A 17,672-nucleotide genomic window follows, 5' to 3' on the forward strand; every position below is an offset into this window, starting at 1 on the left:
TTGCAGCCTTTTGATAGTTTTCAAGAAAGCTGGCTTTGTTCTCTAATTGACTATTGTTGTTTTACAGCTGTTCAGTCTGAACAGCTGTGGGTGTTTTTCCTTTGGAATAACTAGGCAGAAGGTTGTATTGCAGTTGCGCTGGAAGTTTGCTTGATAAGCAACAAGTTGTTGAACAGGCTGCTGGGGTGTTTCCTTCTTCCATTCCAAAATGGTAGCTGTTGGTTGGGGTGGAGCGGAATATCTAGGTCTGACCTTAAGCTAATAGCCTTGGCTATCTTTTGGAAGAGGAAGAACTTCGCATCTGTAATAGTCAAGGCAATACAAAAGACTCTAGGACTATTAAGCACCTGTTTTCCATGTGAACCACTGTGCTGTTAGGAAACAATTTTGTAATGAAAACAGCCAGGGCAGCATTGAATAAAACAGCACCAGCACAGTTTTTGAAGACGCCAATCCTCCGTCAGAGCTGAATGTTATTTCATTTTAGCAGACCTGCTTCCGTGGGGATTTTCGTCCCCACCTCGCAAAGGTGATCTCTGGAGATGGTTAAATAACATGTCAGTCTTATCTTTAAATATAGCTGGTACAGGTGGCCCTCAGGTCATGTCCTGGTGAAGTAATACTGTCTTTTAAAAAATTTATTACTCCTGAATGAAATTTACTGGCAGGCTGTTGGCCACCCCTGGTGCTATGTAAGAATGGAGAGCAGTAAAATTGTTTTCAGATCACTTTTCCTGCAGTTCCCCACAGTCCAAGTCATTCCGGTATTCATACACTTGCAGAATGTATACAGGTTGTTAACATGCAACTTTTGCATTCAGAAGCAACAAATTAAATTTGTCTGAACAGAATTGCTGTGTGCATGGAGGGGAAAAGTAATTTCTACCGAGGCAGTTCCCCTTTGCTGTTTGCTCCTGGCACAGGCTAGTGTAATAGGCATGTAGCTGAAGGGTGGCAAAGGATAAAAAAACAAAACAAAAGGAGACAGACACAAGACGCTAGGTTTAGGTGGTACAGTTTTGTAAACAAAGTGACACAAATTGGGGCAAAAATTCCAGTGAGACAAGGGAGGAAACTGGAAGACTGGAAACACAGCACAACGCTGAGTCCCATCCAGATGGTGTTTTTAATAAATTTATCAGATGCATATGAAAGATGGCAATGAACATTCAGAATGGGAGTGGCCCAGTCCCTCTGGGGAGGAAAGGAGTGTAACACCTTCTGTGTGTTAGAGACAAATTCATTCACTTCGTTTTCCCTGTGAAAGGGAGAGAGACCACAGACCATATCCAAACCTGTGAGTGATCATTAGGCAATCCAGCAAGGTGGGCTGAGGGTTGTGTTTCTAGAAAGCATTAATAATGGAGTTATTTCTGCTGAAATGGAGGACATGGCCAATGCGAGTTGGTAAACCCAGTGGTGACATTTAGACAGACGTTACTCTGAACTTCCACAGTGTGGCCTGGGCAGATAGCTGTCCTCTCGAAGCCTAAGAACCCATTTGTATTCTTCAAAGGCCACAGTGTTTCCTTACATTCCACGTCTCCCTTCTGTCCTACAAAATGCTTTCTCCATAACAAATATTTTGGTCCATGACAAGGAAGTAAGCTTTCTGTATGTCAGACAAACTTTCATGGGAGAAATTGAGAGCAGAGGGCATATGTAACGCTTATATAGCAATTCTTCTGCCATGGGAAGATTTTTTTTTTTTTTTGTATTGTTTAGGTCAAGACCTGCAGATTGATCATAGTTTACTTTTCTAAGAGAAAGCATTTTTTCCCTGTTTTTATTCAGTAGCTCTGATTTTCTTAGCTTTTGGGAAGGAACTATGTTAAGCAAGATTAGGTGGTACAACCTTGGTCAGGCATCATTTTCCAGCTCCTCCCCGTTCAGCACATGTTTGTTGTACAGCTATTATGTGCTGCACACTTTTTCTTTGTAGGGGGATGAAATCAGTGTAAAAAAAAGTTCCTGCACTTAAGAAACTCGTACTCTAAGTTTCTTATGGTCAAGTTAGATCAGACTGAAATACTGATTTGAATATTAATAATTAAAACAGTGCTGGAATACCTGTCTCATTTTGGAGATTTACAGAAGGTTGTGCCCACATGATTTCTTTCCACATGCTGACATCACTTGCTCATTATGCTGCTAATGTGGGAAAGAGAATTAAGGGATATGGTAAGCTTATGTTGCGCTTTACAAGATAGATAGTAGATTATCTGGTTACTAGTTAGAGTCCTAGCAGGAGCTGTTTCTCAGAAGGAAACTTGGATTTGGGAAAGTTTTCCTTGTCTGTGTGGTCTCTCTCCTGTGTAGATCTGAGGTGTGCCTGTTTTGTGTCTGTGTTGGGCTCCCTTTGAGAACTGAACATTAATGGATAATTATCCAGAAATCAAAGAAGAAACCATGTTATGCTGTTCTCCAGCACATAGACTCAGGGTTCCTTGTTAAGACGCAAACTTCTTTAATGTAGCATTTCTGTTAGACTACCTCAAGATTCCAGAGGGCCAGAGGATACTATTATGACAGTATTTTTGCTTAGCAAAAAATTTACCGTCTGAAAGAATCGTCTTTAATAACTCATTTATAAACGTGTCTGCAGAAAAGAAATTCCTAGTGTTTATGCCAGCCTTGTTTCCCAAAGAGATTGAACCCGTATCAGTAATGATTTGTGATTGTGTCTGATGCTGTGTGCCAGTTGAATCAGATTATCAACGGATAAATTGTGAAGCAGTAAGATATAACTCTGACGAAATCGACGAACTCGGGAAGAGTCCACAAAAACAACCCAAAGGACCTGGTTGTCTGCAGGAGCTGCAGCAATCGAAATACCCATAAAAGATATATCCTTTCAAAATCTTGCCATTCTTCTACTTTGCGAATGAACAGTATTAAAATATGTGAACTTTTTTTGTTTGTTTTTCCTTTTTAAAATTTATTTTTTATTTATATAAAGTGCACAAATTTCATGATACAGATTTAGTAGCAGAGCGCTACTTCCCACCCACTTTCCCTCTTGCCTGCATTCCACGCTTGCCTTCTGCTCCGTTATATTCACTGTAATTGTCTGTTATTCTGGGTGTGTCCCAAGAAGCCTTTGTCCATGCCTATGGGTGCAAAGTGTCCCAGAAGTTTTCCTCATGTAGTCTGATGGTATCAGGTGACAGTTTTAGGGTTGATTTTTACATGAGGTGTAAGGGATCTTGTTTCATACTTCTGCATTTACAGTCAACTGATTTTTGAGAAATGACCAAAAATTAATCCAAGGGAAGGACAGTCTCTTCGATAAATGGTAGTAGGAAAATTGGATCTAAACTATATTACAGGCAAAATTCAGTCAAGAATGGAAGTCTCCTTTCCAAAGCCATATGAATGAGCTAGAAAGCAGGTTTCCTCTGTTTGAGCCTTGGGATCACTATTGTCTGGCTGACATTTGAAGTCTTGTGAGAAACGTTGGCCCACAGACCTTGTTAGACAATGCATGTCCTTTGTCTTAAGCCACCCAGTTTTGGAGTAATTTGTTACACAGCAACAGATAACCAATATGTATATGATATCCTTTCTTTGCACATAGTGTTTGTATCTGTGATGTTATTCCTGTCAGCATATGTAGCTTCATTTTGTTCTTCATATTTCCATGTAGTATGATAGTCTAGTAATAAAATATGTGAACTTTTAAAAAGCATTTAAAAGAACATAAATAGGGACTGACATTGCGGCAGGAAAGTGCATTAACCCTCGGCCGGCAACTCCAGCACCCATATGAGCACCAGTTTTTGTCCTGGATATTCCACTTCTGATCTAGCTCCATGCTAATGGCCTGTAAAGGCAGCAGAAGAAGTCCTTTATGTAAAGTTTAAAGAACAGGAACACCCGCATACTCACCACCCTGCTTAAGAAATACTTGGGACTGGCATTGTGACTCAGTAGGCTAAGCTGCACCCTGAAACACCCTCATCCCGTGTGGATATGTTTGAGTCCTGACCATTCCGCTTCCCTCTACTTCCAGTCCTGACTGGCTCAGCCCTGACTGCAGTCATCATCTGAGGAGTGTGCTAGCAGGTGTGTGTGTGTGTGTGTGTGTGTGTGCCAGTCAACACTATGCATTTCTGGTCACAAAAAGGTGTATATCCAAGGAAAGGGAGAGATTGTGTTTTTCTACACACCACATCATTCTGCAGCAAGCTCCAGCAGGGGGTCATGTAGTTGAATTCTGACACTAACCTGGGGTGGCACAGACACAGCAGATGAAGGTCTAAGCCCTGTAAGGCAGCCCACACTTGAGACATAAGTCTACAGCAGAAGGTGTCCATATGACAGCTGTCCAAGTTGGCTGCAAATCCAAACTTCCTGTAACCCCTTCTGGTTCAGTAATAAGCTTATAAAGATTTGTCGAACTCAGTGAAACACATTCATGTGTCACTTAAGGACAGGTTCAAGTTCTCAAAGCTGTGTCATTAAATGCTTTTGTTGTTGTATAACCATTACAGAGTCTACTTACCAAAACCCAGATGGTATAGCTTACTATATACATATACTATTAAGGCATAGCCTGTTGTCCTAGGCTGCAAACCTGTGCAGTGTATTACTGCACTAAATACTGTTGGTAACCGTGACAATGTATTTCTGTTTCTAAGTATGTCTAACCCTGAACACAAGACAAGCAAGGCACCTATATAGGGCACTAATCATGAATGTAAGTTGCAGGACTGGAAGTGGCTGTGGGTGAGTCAGGGAGTGAATGATGAATGAAGGCCAAGGACACTGCTGTACCTTGTGTTAGACTGTATAACCACTATTCACTAGCTTGCACTAAATTTGTAAAACAAAAAACAACTTTTTCTTTCTTCAGTTAATGTTAAAGAATTTATTGACTTTACTTGAAAGGCAAAGTTACAGAGAGAGAGATCTCATCAGCTGATTCACTTCCCAAATGGCATCAATGGCCAAAACACGGCCAGTTCAAAGCTTCTGCCAGGTCTTCTACATCGCTGCACAGGACCTCCTGTTGCAATCCTCTGCTGCCTGAGCAGGCCATTAGCAGGCAGCTGGATCAGAAGTGGAATAGCTGGGACATGAACTGGTGCCCATATTGGATGCTGGTACCACAGAGAGAGAATTAGCTATGTCAACCAGTCTTTATTTATAAACTTAATTTTCAGACTTTTTCATTCTTTTGTAATAACAGCTTAAATTAAAAATCACATAAAATTGTACAAAGATTCCTCCTTTATACTTTCACATTTTCCTTCTGTGGTTTTTTTTTTTTAATTTTTTATTAAACATCAGACCATAAGCACTTTCTAGCCTTAGAGAAAAACAGATTTAGTTCACTAATATCACCATATATATACTCAAAAAATCAATTAAAAGTATAGTATAGTGATGTGTTATTGCATGATGAGGAGTTCTGAGAAATACAGAATCAGACAATTTCAATATTGTTCCTACATGATAGAGTGTGCTTAGGTAAACTAGGTAGCTACAGTGTCATTAGGTGACAAAATCTTACTGAACCACTGTAGTATATGCAGTCCATCATTGACTGGAATGTCATTATATGGCACATGACTATATGGTAAGTGTAAAAACCAGTGACATAGTTGTTTGTTATCACTATCAAACATTTGGTACTGTAAATGTATATCTATGCATTTGTGCTACTGGCAGAATAGGTATGTTTACATCAGCATTATCACAAATATGTAGGTGAAGCAATACATGTGATATGATGGATATGACATCATTAGACAATAGGAAAGTTTCAGCTCTGTTACAATTTCATGGTATCATCACTGTATATGCGGCAATGACTATGTGTACTTTTTTTGGTTTGTTATAAGAAATATTCCAAAGGATGCAAACAACAGTCAGATGAAAAGATATACAGGGCAAGGTATGAAGAAGAGGCACAGAATTTCCTTGTTCCCTCTGGGTCGACCACCCTCCCAGCAGTCTGAAATTCTGTGAAGCATTTACTTGTGAATGGCTGCAAACATTATATCATGTGGTGATTATCAATTATTATCTCAGTCTTCAGCTCACCCTTCCCTCCTAGAGCATGGAGTTTGGGGTTGAAAGTTCTAACCTTCTAACTACGACTTAGTCTTTTTCATGACCAGCCCTCATGAAGAATAAAGCCCTCATTAGATAATAGAGTGATATGAAGTAATAACCAAAGTAAAAGCGTGATTGATTATTTATTTATTTATTTAGAAGGTTGTACAAAGAGAAAGAGAAACAGAGATCTTCCATCTGCTGGTTTATTCCCCAGATAGCTGCAAAGGCTGGCCCTAAGCCAGGCCAAAGCGAAAAAAACAGAAGCTTCATCTAGGTTGCCCACATTTATTGAAGGGGCCCGAAACACTTGGACCATGTTCTGCTGCTTTCCCAGGCACGTTAGCAGGGAGTTAGACTGGAAGTAGAACAACCAGAACAAGAACCAGTTCTCATATGGAATGCTGGTATCACGGGTTGCAGCTTTACCTAACTACACCACAATGCAAGCCCCCAAAAGTAGTACTGTTATTTGACATTAAGCAATATACACTTTAGGGCAGAGGCATCATGAGGAATAAAGAACAACAGTGCATAATGACGAAATGTTCAATCCTCCAGGAAAATGTAATAGTTCTTTTTAAAAAAAGATTTATTTATTTATTTTTATTGGAAAGGCAGATATCCAGAGAGGAGGAAAGATAGAGAGGAAGATTCTCCATCCCCTGGTTCACACCCCTGGCTACAATGACTAGAGCTGAGCTAATCCAAAGCCAGGAGTCAGGAGCAAGGAGCCCCCTTGGGATCTCCCGCTTGGGTACAGGGTCCCAAGGCCCTGGGCTGTCCTCAACTGCCTTCCCAGGCAACAAGCAGGGAGCTGGATGGGAAGTTGGGCTGTCGGGACACAAACTGGCACCCATATGGAATCCTAATGCATGCAAAATGAGGACCTCAGCCACTAGGTTATTGTGCTGGGCCCTATAATAGTTCTAAAGTGATATATAGGAAATGATATGATAAAGCAAAAATAAAATCATAAAGACAAGAGGACAGTCACAGCAAGAGTTTTAATGAACATCTTCCCAAAATTAGTGAACATATAAGTGATTTGAATAATACAGTTAATAAATTTGGTGTAGTAGACATGTACTGAATCATACATTCCTCAAATTAGAGAATAAACATTCTTCTCAGGCACAGATAAAATATCAGTTAGGATTAGTCATATGCTGGACCAAAAAGCAAAGCTCAAATTTTGCAAAGTTGCTGTTACACAAATTACATTTTTGTCCGCATTGTAATATAACTTAAGATAAATACTAAAACCCTTGTAAAATTACATTCAGAAAGTTAAAAATACAGAATAATTTCCAAATGAAAAAAATCCTAATAAAAATAGAAATATTTTCAGAAAAACTGCGCAATACCTGACTGGTACTGAATTCTTTTTGGAAGCAATCACTTGCAGGTGAAGCTGCTGTGTCAGAGTACCTTTTGAGTCTCAGCTTCCTGGGAAGGACATGGAGGATACGGTTTGGGAGGTTGGGTCCCTGCCACCTACATGAGAGACCTGGAAGAAGATCTGTGTTCACTGTGCCCCAGCCCTGGCTGTTGTAAGCATTCAAGGAACGAACCAGTGAATGAAAGGTCTCTCTCTGCCTCAGTCTCTCTGTGTCACTCTTTCTGCCTTTCAAATAAATAAATCTTTTTTAAAACCCATTATGTACTGTATTAAAAATTGAAAGAAAAGGTGAAACAAATTAGAAGTAAAAAGAAATATTAGCTTTAAGTGGCATTTATTAGAAAAGAAATAGATTGGGGCTTGGCAGTGTGGCCTGGTGGCTAAGGTCCTCGCCTTGATCCCATGTGGCCACTGGTTCTAATCCCGGCAGCTCCACTTCCTCTCTGTCTCTCCTTCTCTCAGTGTATCTGACTTTGTAATAAAAATAAAATAAATCTTTAAAAAAAAAAAAAGAAAAGAAAAGAAATAGATTGATGAGTTAAGCGTGGGGTTCAAGTAATAAGGAAATCTGGTGAGAAGAATTTAATGAAATAGGAAATAAAATAATCAAATGTTGGTTATTTGAAATCACTAATAAACTAGTATAGGACTGGTAAGAAAGAGGAAATTAGCAATATTTGATATGAAGAAGAAAATGTCATGCCAGAAGAAGCAAGCCTAGGGAATAAGATGCTCACTGCCCTTATCTGGGTACTTGGCTTTGATCAGTCCCAGCATTGGCTCCTGACTCCACTCTTGCCAGTGTAATAATTCCTGAGACACAGCAAGGATGGCTACAATATTTGAATTCCTGCATTCAACATGGGAGACCAGGATTCCATGCCAATCCTGGTCAAGATATTTGGGAGTAAATCAGCAGATGGGAGCTCCCTGTCTTGGTTTTTCTGCCTTTTAAAATAAAAAAAATACATACATATGTGTATTACAGTCTATTACAAAACTTAAAATAAAAATGATGCTGCATGAACCAAAAATATTTACATATATTTAATTTTAAAGAAAAAGAAGAGGGAGGAATAAGCATTTTTTGTATGGGATACTAAGCTTACTGTAAAATTGTGATTAAGACAGCATGGTAAAGGCTTGAGGTTAGGCAAGTCATTATACTTGGATATATGAAAACTTTATGCGACTAAAATAAACTAATAGGGGTTAGGATGGACTGTTCATTAAATGATATTGGGAGAAATTGGTGATGCTTATGAACCTGTGTCTCACAGCATATCAAAAATAAATTCTAAGTAGATTAGGGAAACAAACATCTAGGCTACACTATATGAAAATATGTTTATTACTTTGTTATGGAATTTGTGTGAACTTGAATGTAAGAAGGGAAGAGCCTGGGCCTGGCATGGTAGCCTAACGGCTAAAGTCCTTGTCTTGAACATGCCAGGATCCCATATGGGTGCCAATTCTAATCCCAGCAGCCCCGCTTCCCATCCAGCTCCCTGCTTGTGGCCTGGGAAAGCGGTCGGTCAAGGACGGCCCAATGCCTTGGGCCCTGCACCCGCGTGGGAAACTGGAAGAAGCTCCTGGCTCCTGGCTTCATTGTCCGGACATTGTGGTGACTTGAGGAGTGAATCATCAGACGAAAGATCTTCCTCTCTGGCTTTCCTCCTCTCTGTATATCTGGCTTTTCAATAAAAATAAATAAATCTTAAAAAAAAGAAAAGAAGAGCCCAATTTTCATAAAAATAATTAAGCATTTCAGTTCAGTCATCAGATTATAAAGTAGTAGTATTCTGTAAGTTAATTAGATGATAGAAAAATAGGCAAAAGATGAAAATATACAGTTTACAAAAGGGAGAATCTAAAATGACTCCAATGGAAAATAAAAGAAAAAAATTTAGCTACTAAAAAAATTGAAAGCATTAATCTGTATGATGTCATTTTATACTCATTTGTCTGACATTACAAAGAGTTGGTGAGGTATGGAGCAATGTGTTTAAAAGCATAAAGTTTTACAGCCACTTTGGTGAATAATTTGTCAGTAGCTATGGAAGTTGAAGGTCACTCTTAGCCAGGAGTACAGTTGCATTTCCATATATGTATAAATCTTACATATTTCTTTAAGAAATCAGGAATATAGGAAACCACCTTTGTTTATAGCCACAAAGAAAGCAGTGGTCACCATCTAAATGTCCTTCATTAGGACACTCAATATGTACGTTTTAGAATATTTACAGTAAAATATTTACAGTGAGTGATCAGATATGTCTGCCTGTCAGATTTTCTTCATGCTGGCTTCAGGTTTGTGGTAGATGTTCCTGTTGCTCCCCAAGCCACTCCAGTTCTTCTTCAGGCACTTCTGAGCGCACCGTGGAGGGTACATTTCCCCACCCCCTCTGGATAGGTAAGGCAGTATAGCTCACCTTGGCCAATGAAATGTGAGCACAGGGAGAGGTGTTACTTGAGCAAGTAGTTTTCAGAGCTGGTGTCTAGCTCACTGTGAGGGAGGAGGCACATGTCAATATGAAGCCTTTGTCCCTGAGCAACACAATCATTGAACACTTAAGGTAAATGAAAAATAAACATGTGTTCTATCAGACTGTTGGTAGCTTGGGGAGTGGGGGACGGCTGTCTGTTTATATAACACACCCTACCTGCAGTGTTATATCCCAGGTCAATTTCCTAAGCATCTATATTGCTTTTTGTTTTCCCATGGGAAAAAAGTACTGTGAGTTACCCTTTAAATACAAGGGCATTCAAAAATTCATGGAAGATGATAGTAAAGGATGAGTTCATTTTGGTGCAAAAATTTTCTAAATGATGTAGATCTGAAGGGTGTTCAGAAGTTCATTAAATGCATATTGAAAAAATGACATGATATTTAAAAAAAATTTTTTGCACTAAAGTGAGCTTTTTATTTTTTCTTAGAACTTTATTTTAAAGGACCGGTTTCAATTCTTTCGCCTGGTTCACACCCAAAGCCTAGGGAGCTTCCCTCTGAGACCCTTCTCTGGCCACAAGGATCTTACCTTGCAGGCAATTTCACCGGTGTTTTAGATTGTTGCTTTGGAGTTGAGCTTCCTAGTCAAGGATTCGTGGCCAGAAAAGTCCCTTTTTTCTCTCCTCCTCCTTTCTTCCTTTCCTAACCATGGGTGATTCTCCTCATTTGCCAGAGGGCAAAGCAGTTAGTGAAAGTCCTTGAGATGAGGGCCTAAGTGTGAGTATATCCAAGTCAAAATGAAAGCACTATTTCAAAGGTATGTGTAAAGATTACCTACTCCATATGATTATCAAATTAGGAATGTTTCAGCTTGGTGATAAAATTGATTACCTCTTTTCAGAGTGTGATGTTATACTGGAAAGTATGGAGGCACTAGCTACCTAATGAAAAGTTATCTTTTCTTTTGCGATCCCTTTAAAAATTATCTAAGGTAAGCTATAAAATCTTGAATGCAGGTAGCTAGGGATAATTGTACATTTTTATTACGAACTTAGTGTCTGGGGCCAGCACCATGGCATACCATGTTAATCCTCTGCCTTCATTGCTGTTATCCCATATGGGTACCAATTTATGTTCCAGCTGCTGCTTTTCTGATACCGCTCCCTTCTAATGGCCTGGGCAAGCAGGGAAGGATGGTCCTAGTGCTTGGGTCCCTGCATCCACGAGGGAGACCTGGAAGAAGCTTGTGGCTCTCAGCTTCAGACAGGCCCAGCTCTGGCTACAGCAGCCATTTGGGGAGTGAATCAGTGGATGGAAGATCTCCTTCTCTCTCTCTCTCTCTCTCTCTCTCTCTCTCTCTCTCTCTCTCTTAATCCTGACTTTCATGTAAAATGAATAAATATTTTTGTGTAAAAACCTTATGAGTCTGAAAAAATTACAGATTTTGGTTAGATTAATGAAATCTACACAAAAGTTCTCATGGTATTAAAAGGACCCTACCTTTTAAATGATGTTTAAAACACATAGAATGACTTCTCTTTTACATGTTAAAGAATCTGCATCATATTGAGTGTCATTTTGTATATGCTCTTTTATAAACGAGCAGGGACTTTAAGTATGTTGAGATTTAGTCAAAACAATCTGGTTTTTCATGATACAGTGTTCTGGAAAAAAAGAGAAGGACAAGTATATTGCATTACACAGAATAGTGAAAAAAAATAAACAAAGGAAATGAAGCGTGGCTGAGGACTACTGTATATTCTGCAAAGGAATTGGAACCGTGCATTGGGTCACTTTCCTGGTTTATGAATTCTAAAGTTTCAGAAAACTGAAACCTTTTCATTACTAAACAAAATTTCAGAAGAGTAGCTACCATAAATGTAGCTTAAAGAATACTAATAAACTGAATGCCTGTATATACATCACCTAGTTTAAAATATTGAACAAGGCTAATATTTCTTATAAATGAAAGCAGTTAATGTTTAGATTTCTTGATGAGGTTTCTCCATGATTGTTATCTTTCCTCCTTCCAGATAAACTCTCCTCAATTTTATGTAGTAATTCCTTGGCTTGACTTTTTTGTTTTGTATTTATGTCGGTTTATTGTTTAGTTTGAGCTCCACACTTTTTCACACAGCATTTTGTTTTTGAGATCATCCTTTTATATATGGCAGTAACACATTCATTTCCATTGCTGTGTAGTTTCTCATGCTAGTAATACTCCATTATGTGTTTATCCAGTCTGTATTCCATGAACTACAGCTTTTCTTTGTAATAAGACATCTTAGGGTTAATTGCTACATGTGAATTGATTTCTTTCAGCGTTAGGTTCAGGTTGTTAACATCATTTTGGCATGAAAATTACGTTTGTATCTTAAGATCATCAAGGTGTTGTAATTTCCTTTGAATTTTACTGTTGGCTTGAAGTAGCAATCAATCAATTTTGTTTTAAGCACACTATCAGGATGTATCTCCTAATGCTGAATCATGTGTTTCAATTCACAGTTCCCACAGAGAATGTTGCGACCATTGCTGATTGTGCCAGTGTGATTGAAGGAGTCAGTCGGAGCAGAAATGCCTTACTGAATGGGGACACTAAGAACTATGATTGGGATTCTGGTTACACGTGTCACCAGCTGGGAAGTGGTGCAATTGTGGTTCAACTGGCACAGCCGTACATGATTGGGTCAATACGGTAAGAAGATTCCTTTTCATTAGTAAGTTTTCAAATGGACAACGCATGTACAAGTTAACATTGGATAAAATGATCCCAACAACATCAGCAAAGAAACTTCATAAATATTCAGTAGGTGTTAAGAGTGGAAGTAGAGAATGATAAACCAGATACTTGCATGGATAGTGAGGTGTACCAAAATTAGACTCGTGGAGAGAGGACACAGGGGCCTCTCCCTGGGCATGACTCAGTTTCTCACATCTCAGTTGCATTGGTTACTGACTTACAGGATAAGACCAAAGATAGATTATTTAGGATGAAGAATAATTTTCAACTTTAATACATGACTTACATATGAGCCAGTCAGATGTGAAAGACCTTAAAGATCTTAATGATCCTTGTGTCTGAGTTTTTGTTGTGGTTCCTTTTTGTTTTGAGAAGGGAATTTTAAATGCTTGATTTAAATAATTTTTAAATGTAAGACTGATGACATTTTCCAGACATATACTTTCAATTCAGGAGCACCGTTTGGGTCTTGAGTAAGCTGGCAGATGCCTTTTCTTTTTTTTTTTTTTTTAAAGATTTATTTATTTTATTACAGCCAGATATACACAGAGAAGGAGAGACAGAGAGGAAGATCTTCCGTCCGATGTTTCACTCCCCAAGTGAGCCGCAACGGGCGGGTGCGCACCGATCCGAAGCCGGGAACCTGGGACCTCTTCCGGGTGTCCCACACGGGTGCAGGGTCCCAATGCATTGGGCCGTCCTCGACTGCTTTCCCAGGCCACAGGCAGGGAGCTGGATGGGAAGTGGAGCTGCCGGGCTTAGAACCGGCGTCCATATGGGATCCCGGGGCTTTCAAGGCGAGGACTTTAGCCGCTAGGCCACGCCGCCAGGCCCAGATGCCTTTTCTTTTAAGTTTTAAGATGAATAGTTAGTATAAAGTACAAAACAAACACAGAGACAGACAGGAAGGAAGACGAAAGAGAGATATGTGTCTTGGCCTTCCTGGGTTGAGAGGTGTTGGCAGGACTGAACTATTGTGTCTCCATTGTCTGCACTACGTTGCTTTTCCAGTTCTCAAATATATATATATTTGAAAGGAAGAGTTACAGAGAAAAAGGAAAAGACAGAAAGAAATCTTCAACCCAGTGGTTACCTCTCCAAGTGACTGCAAGAACTCACTCAGCCTGAGTCAGGAACCTGGAACTCCGTCCAGGTTTCCCTCGTTGGTAGCAAGGGCCCAAGCACTTAGCCTTCTGCTGCTGCTTTGCCAGTAGGCCTGTTACCTGGGAGCTGGATTGGAAGTGGAGCAGCCAGAACTCAAATCAGGGCTTATTGGAATACTGGCATTATAGGCAGCAGCTTAATCCACAGTACCAATCCAGCCCCTTGCGTCACATTTTAAATTCAATATGGACAAAGAGGCACAAAGAAATAAAGTAGGGCTCCAATAGGCAAAGATTTTTTTATGTATAGGCTAAAAAGTATAGAGATTAATGCAGTTTGCTTGTTCACCGGGTACCCTGAAGAGCTGATGCTGTATTTCTTGGGCGAATTCAGACCATGGATTTCTTCGTTTAAATTATTGACCCATTTTCATAAAAGGACATGTTACAGGCAGAGTACTATAAGCAGTAATTATGTTTGGAAAAGCCTTGGGTTCATATCTTAAGCCAGAAAACTCACTTTATGCTTGGAGAGTGGGAAGAGATTGGCCACAGCCATCTGAACAAGGTACCATACATATAAACTGCTGTCAGCAGCAAACAGTGCTCTTCTCTCCTTTTTCTCAGCTTCATGCTTGAGCCAGAGCACCCACAGGCCATCTGTTCAATAAGCTAGTCTAAAATTCTTGTCATAGGTGACGAGAAACTCATCTATGTATTTCTCATTACAACTGATTACTCCTCACTTTAAAAATCTGGACAAGAGCTGTTCTTCTTTTGTCTTCTGGCACTCCTTGTAGTCTCTACCGTTTCTTGAAGATTACTAATCGTGTCTCTGAGATTACATCTACAGTTTCTTTCAGCAGGCTTAGGGTGTAGCTCTTCTGAGCCAAGAAACTTGAAATAATTTAAATTGACTAGATACTCTCTTTCTCTCACTTCACCTATTTGGGACTTCAATTTTCTCTTTATTATGTTTGTTCTGCCATCTCTAATTTGAAGACCAGTCTTCTTGCAGTGGAAGATTGAAGCAAACAGGCAGCTTTGTAACTCTGCCTCACTGCCTTGTAACATTCTCTGTATTTTGTTTGCTTATGTGGTATTCCATGTCCTCTAGCTGTCAACTACCACCATCTAACAGTGTTTACGCCTACCTCAAACCAGGATGCCTAAACATCTGGGAGCAGGTATTTAACCTGGCAGTTATGATCCCACATGGAGTGCCTGGATTCAGTGCCTAGCTCTGGCTCCTGATTCCAACTCCCTGCCAGTGCAGGTCCTGGAAGGTGACAGTGAGTCCCTGCCACCCATATGGGAGACCCAGATTGAGTTCCAACTCCTGACTTGAATCTGGTCCAGCAACAGCTGTTGCAGGAATTTGGTAAGTGAACCAGCAGATGGGAGCACCTTCTCTCTGCTGTCTATTGCAAATAAATCAAATTGCCAAAATAAAATGAAATTGTAGAAGATGAGATTCCATTATCTTCCCTTTTCCTGCTCAAGTCACATTATTTGTCAAGCCATCTCATCAATAGCACAACCCTTCTGTCCCTTACCTAAGCCTAAAACATAGGATTATCTAATTCCTTTCCTTCCTTCACTCCCCTCATCAGCCTCCTAAACATCTCATGGATCATTCCTGTTTCTCTGTTCCACTTCTGCTATCAAACCCGCACCTTATATCTACCTCATCTGGTTCCAAACTTCCTTCAGGCCCACCCTCCCTCACCTGCCACCATCCTTCAGACTTTTACTACACATCTGATATGACAAGATCCCCCTATGGTAGGACCCAAGGCTACTGTTTGCCCTCAGGAAAAGTTCAGATTAATCCCTGTAAGAGTGGCCTGATTTGCCCTATCTGCACAGCCTCACCTCCTGTCCCTGCTGTGCACTGACTGCCCTGGGCCACCTAAGCTAGACTTTCTCAGCCTCAGCCTGCCCCCAGCCATTTAAAGGGATTCTGCCTTCTCTTACCACATGTGCTTTTACATCTTTAAGCCTGCTGGTCTCACTGTGTGCCCTCACTGCTTCTTTAGAATCCCCATTTTACCTAGTTTGTTGTTTTTCCCCTTCAGAATTTGCCCCTTTGGAGGTGCTGCTCTAACCTGTCATCTTCTGGGCTTGTTGAGTGCACTTTTGAATGACCCTATACATTCTGCATACAAGGGTAATTTAGAAACATCATGGAAATGTGTATTATGGAAAAACTACCTGGCTTTCAAAAATGTTTGGAACCAAAACATTTCCCCAGGAACTTTCTGAAGTCCTCTCATCTCATTCCTTTCATAGCATTTGTCCTGCAGTTGTTTCCTTTCTGCCTCCTCCCAGCCTCATCTGATACATGAAGCCTGCTGGTAATTCCAAATAAGCTGCTCTTAACAGATGGAAAGTGCCAGTGAGGCAGTGTGTCTAGGTAGAAGGGCAAATTACAGCAGGTACAGCAGGAAACCTAGATTTTAGGCCCATTGGGGACCTCCCGAGTTCGTTGCCAGGGTGACACCTCAGAGAAAGACAAACAGGTTCTTTGTGTACAAGGCCACCTTGGCCTCTAGCTCTGCCCAAGGAATCAGAGATATTGAATCTGACTCTGGAAAGAAAAAAAAAAAGTGTCACTGGAGCTTAAGGCAAGAGAGAACAGTGCCCATTTCATTGTCTTTATATGTGGAATGAAAATGGTTCCCCCAAACAGTTTTTCTTTTCCTGACTCACAGGGGGATGATGAGCAGAAATACAACCAAAGGCAGAACTGTCTATCTCAGCACAGTGTGAGGCTTCCAACTTCCTAAAATCCAGCAATTGTTTTTCCAGTAAGAAAATCCATGCAATTGAAGCCCCATATAACTGGTTGAGCATTCGGAGAGACACGTCTCTGTGAAACTAACATTATGTTGTCAGGAACTGCATTTGCCTCTTCTGTGACATTATTAAGAGGAAAGGGAGAGAGATTTTTTTAGCCACTAATGTCTGCGTACAGTGCTGGATATCTTGGCAGGTTGCGGCGAGCAGCAGCTGATATGCCCAGATAGACGTTTATTGATAGGAAACTAGATCAGTGGCACCTCTTCATGGGGATGGGTAATTGACCAATGGCAGGTTGATTAGTCAGTGACATTTGACCCACGTGTCTATTGCTTTTGATGACTGACTTGCTTTCCCAGTCACTGTGTCTAAAGCAGCCCAGTGATTCTGAAATCAACACCTAGAGCGAGAGCATTACAGAGTCCAGTGGCTAAAATCTTTCTCATCTAAGAGAGAAGAGATCTGGAAGCCCTGGAAATTTCCTCTTACCTGGTCCGAGGTGAGACCTGATCACATGTTACGCTGGCTTGGAAAATTCCAATTTCTTTGTCCTTGGTGACTGCAAAGTCTCAAGCATGAATCCTCTTCTTTATTAGTAAGGGAGGATGTGAGTGTTTTGTGGATAAGGATTTCTTTTGTTTGACTGTTTCCACCCACAGAAACCATTTCCTCCTCTCCTGAGAGTTTACCTTGTAGCTGGGCAGGCAAGCAGAGCCCTCTTCCTTGACAGGAAATGCTTGGCCCTAAGCATGGGCAGTAGAGCCTACTTCTACTAGTGTGCCTTTGGTCTCCTGGGGGAGTTGTGCTTGAAGCATGATCCCTGCCCATTCCCTCCCCATTTTCCCTCCCTTTAATAAACATTTACTGAGCCTTTTAGTATATGACAGGCACTATTGTAGGGGCATTGCATTGAAACAAAGACATTGGTGATCTCATGCAACTGGACTTCTATGGGGGTGGAGAGATGGTGGAGAAACATAGTAATATGTCAGCTATTTAGACATGCTGAGCAATAGAGAATGAAGGAGTGGAGACAGCACAGTTTTAGATTTGCATGGTCAGGAAGGCTTCACTTAGCAAGGTGACACTTGAGTCGAAACTAAAGGATGTGAAGAC

The 17,672-nt window shown here is 40.5% G+C and overlaps 1 protein-coding gene across 4 annotated transcripts in view; it reads left to right on the forward strand.

Moving 5' to 3' along the window:
- Nucleotides 1-17,672, forward strand: part of BTBD9 (BTB domain containing 9) — a 452,784-nt gene that overhangs the window by 326,624 nt on the left and 108,488 nt on the right. For all 4 annotated transcript variants that reach the window (XM_058663652.1, XM_058663659.1, XM_058663648.1 and 1 more), the window contains one exon: nt 12,417-12,606. In XM_058663652.1, coding sequence (XP_058519635.1) covers nt 12,417-12,606 — 190 coding nt within the window. The remainder of the gene's footprint in view (nt 1-12,416; nt 12,607-17,672) is intronic.

Source organism: Ochotona princeps, chromosome 1 (assembly GCF_030435755.1).
Source record: "Ochotona princeps isolate mOchPri1 chromosome 1, mOchPri1.hap1, whole genome shotgun sequence".
NCBI classification, from domain to species: Eukaryota; Metazoa; Chordata; class Mammalia; order Lagomorpha; family Ochotonidae; genus Ochotona; species Ochotona princeps.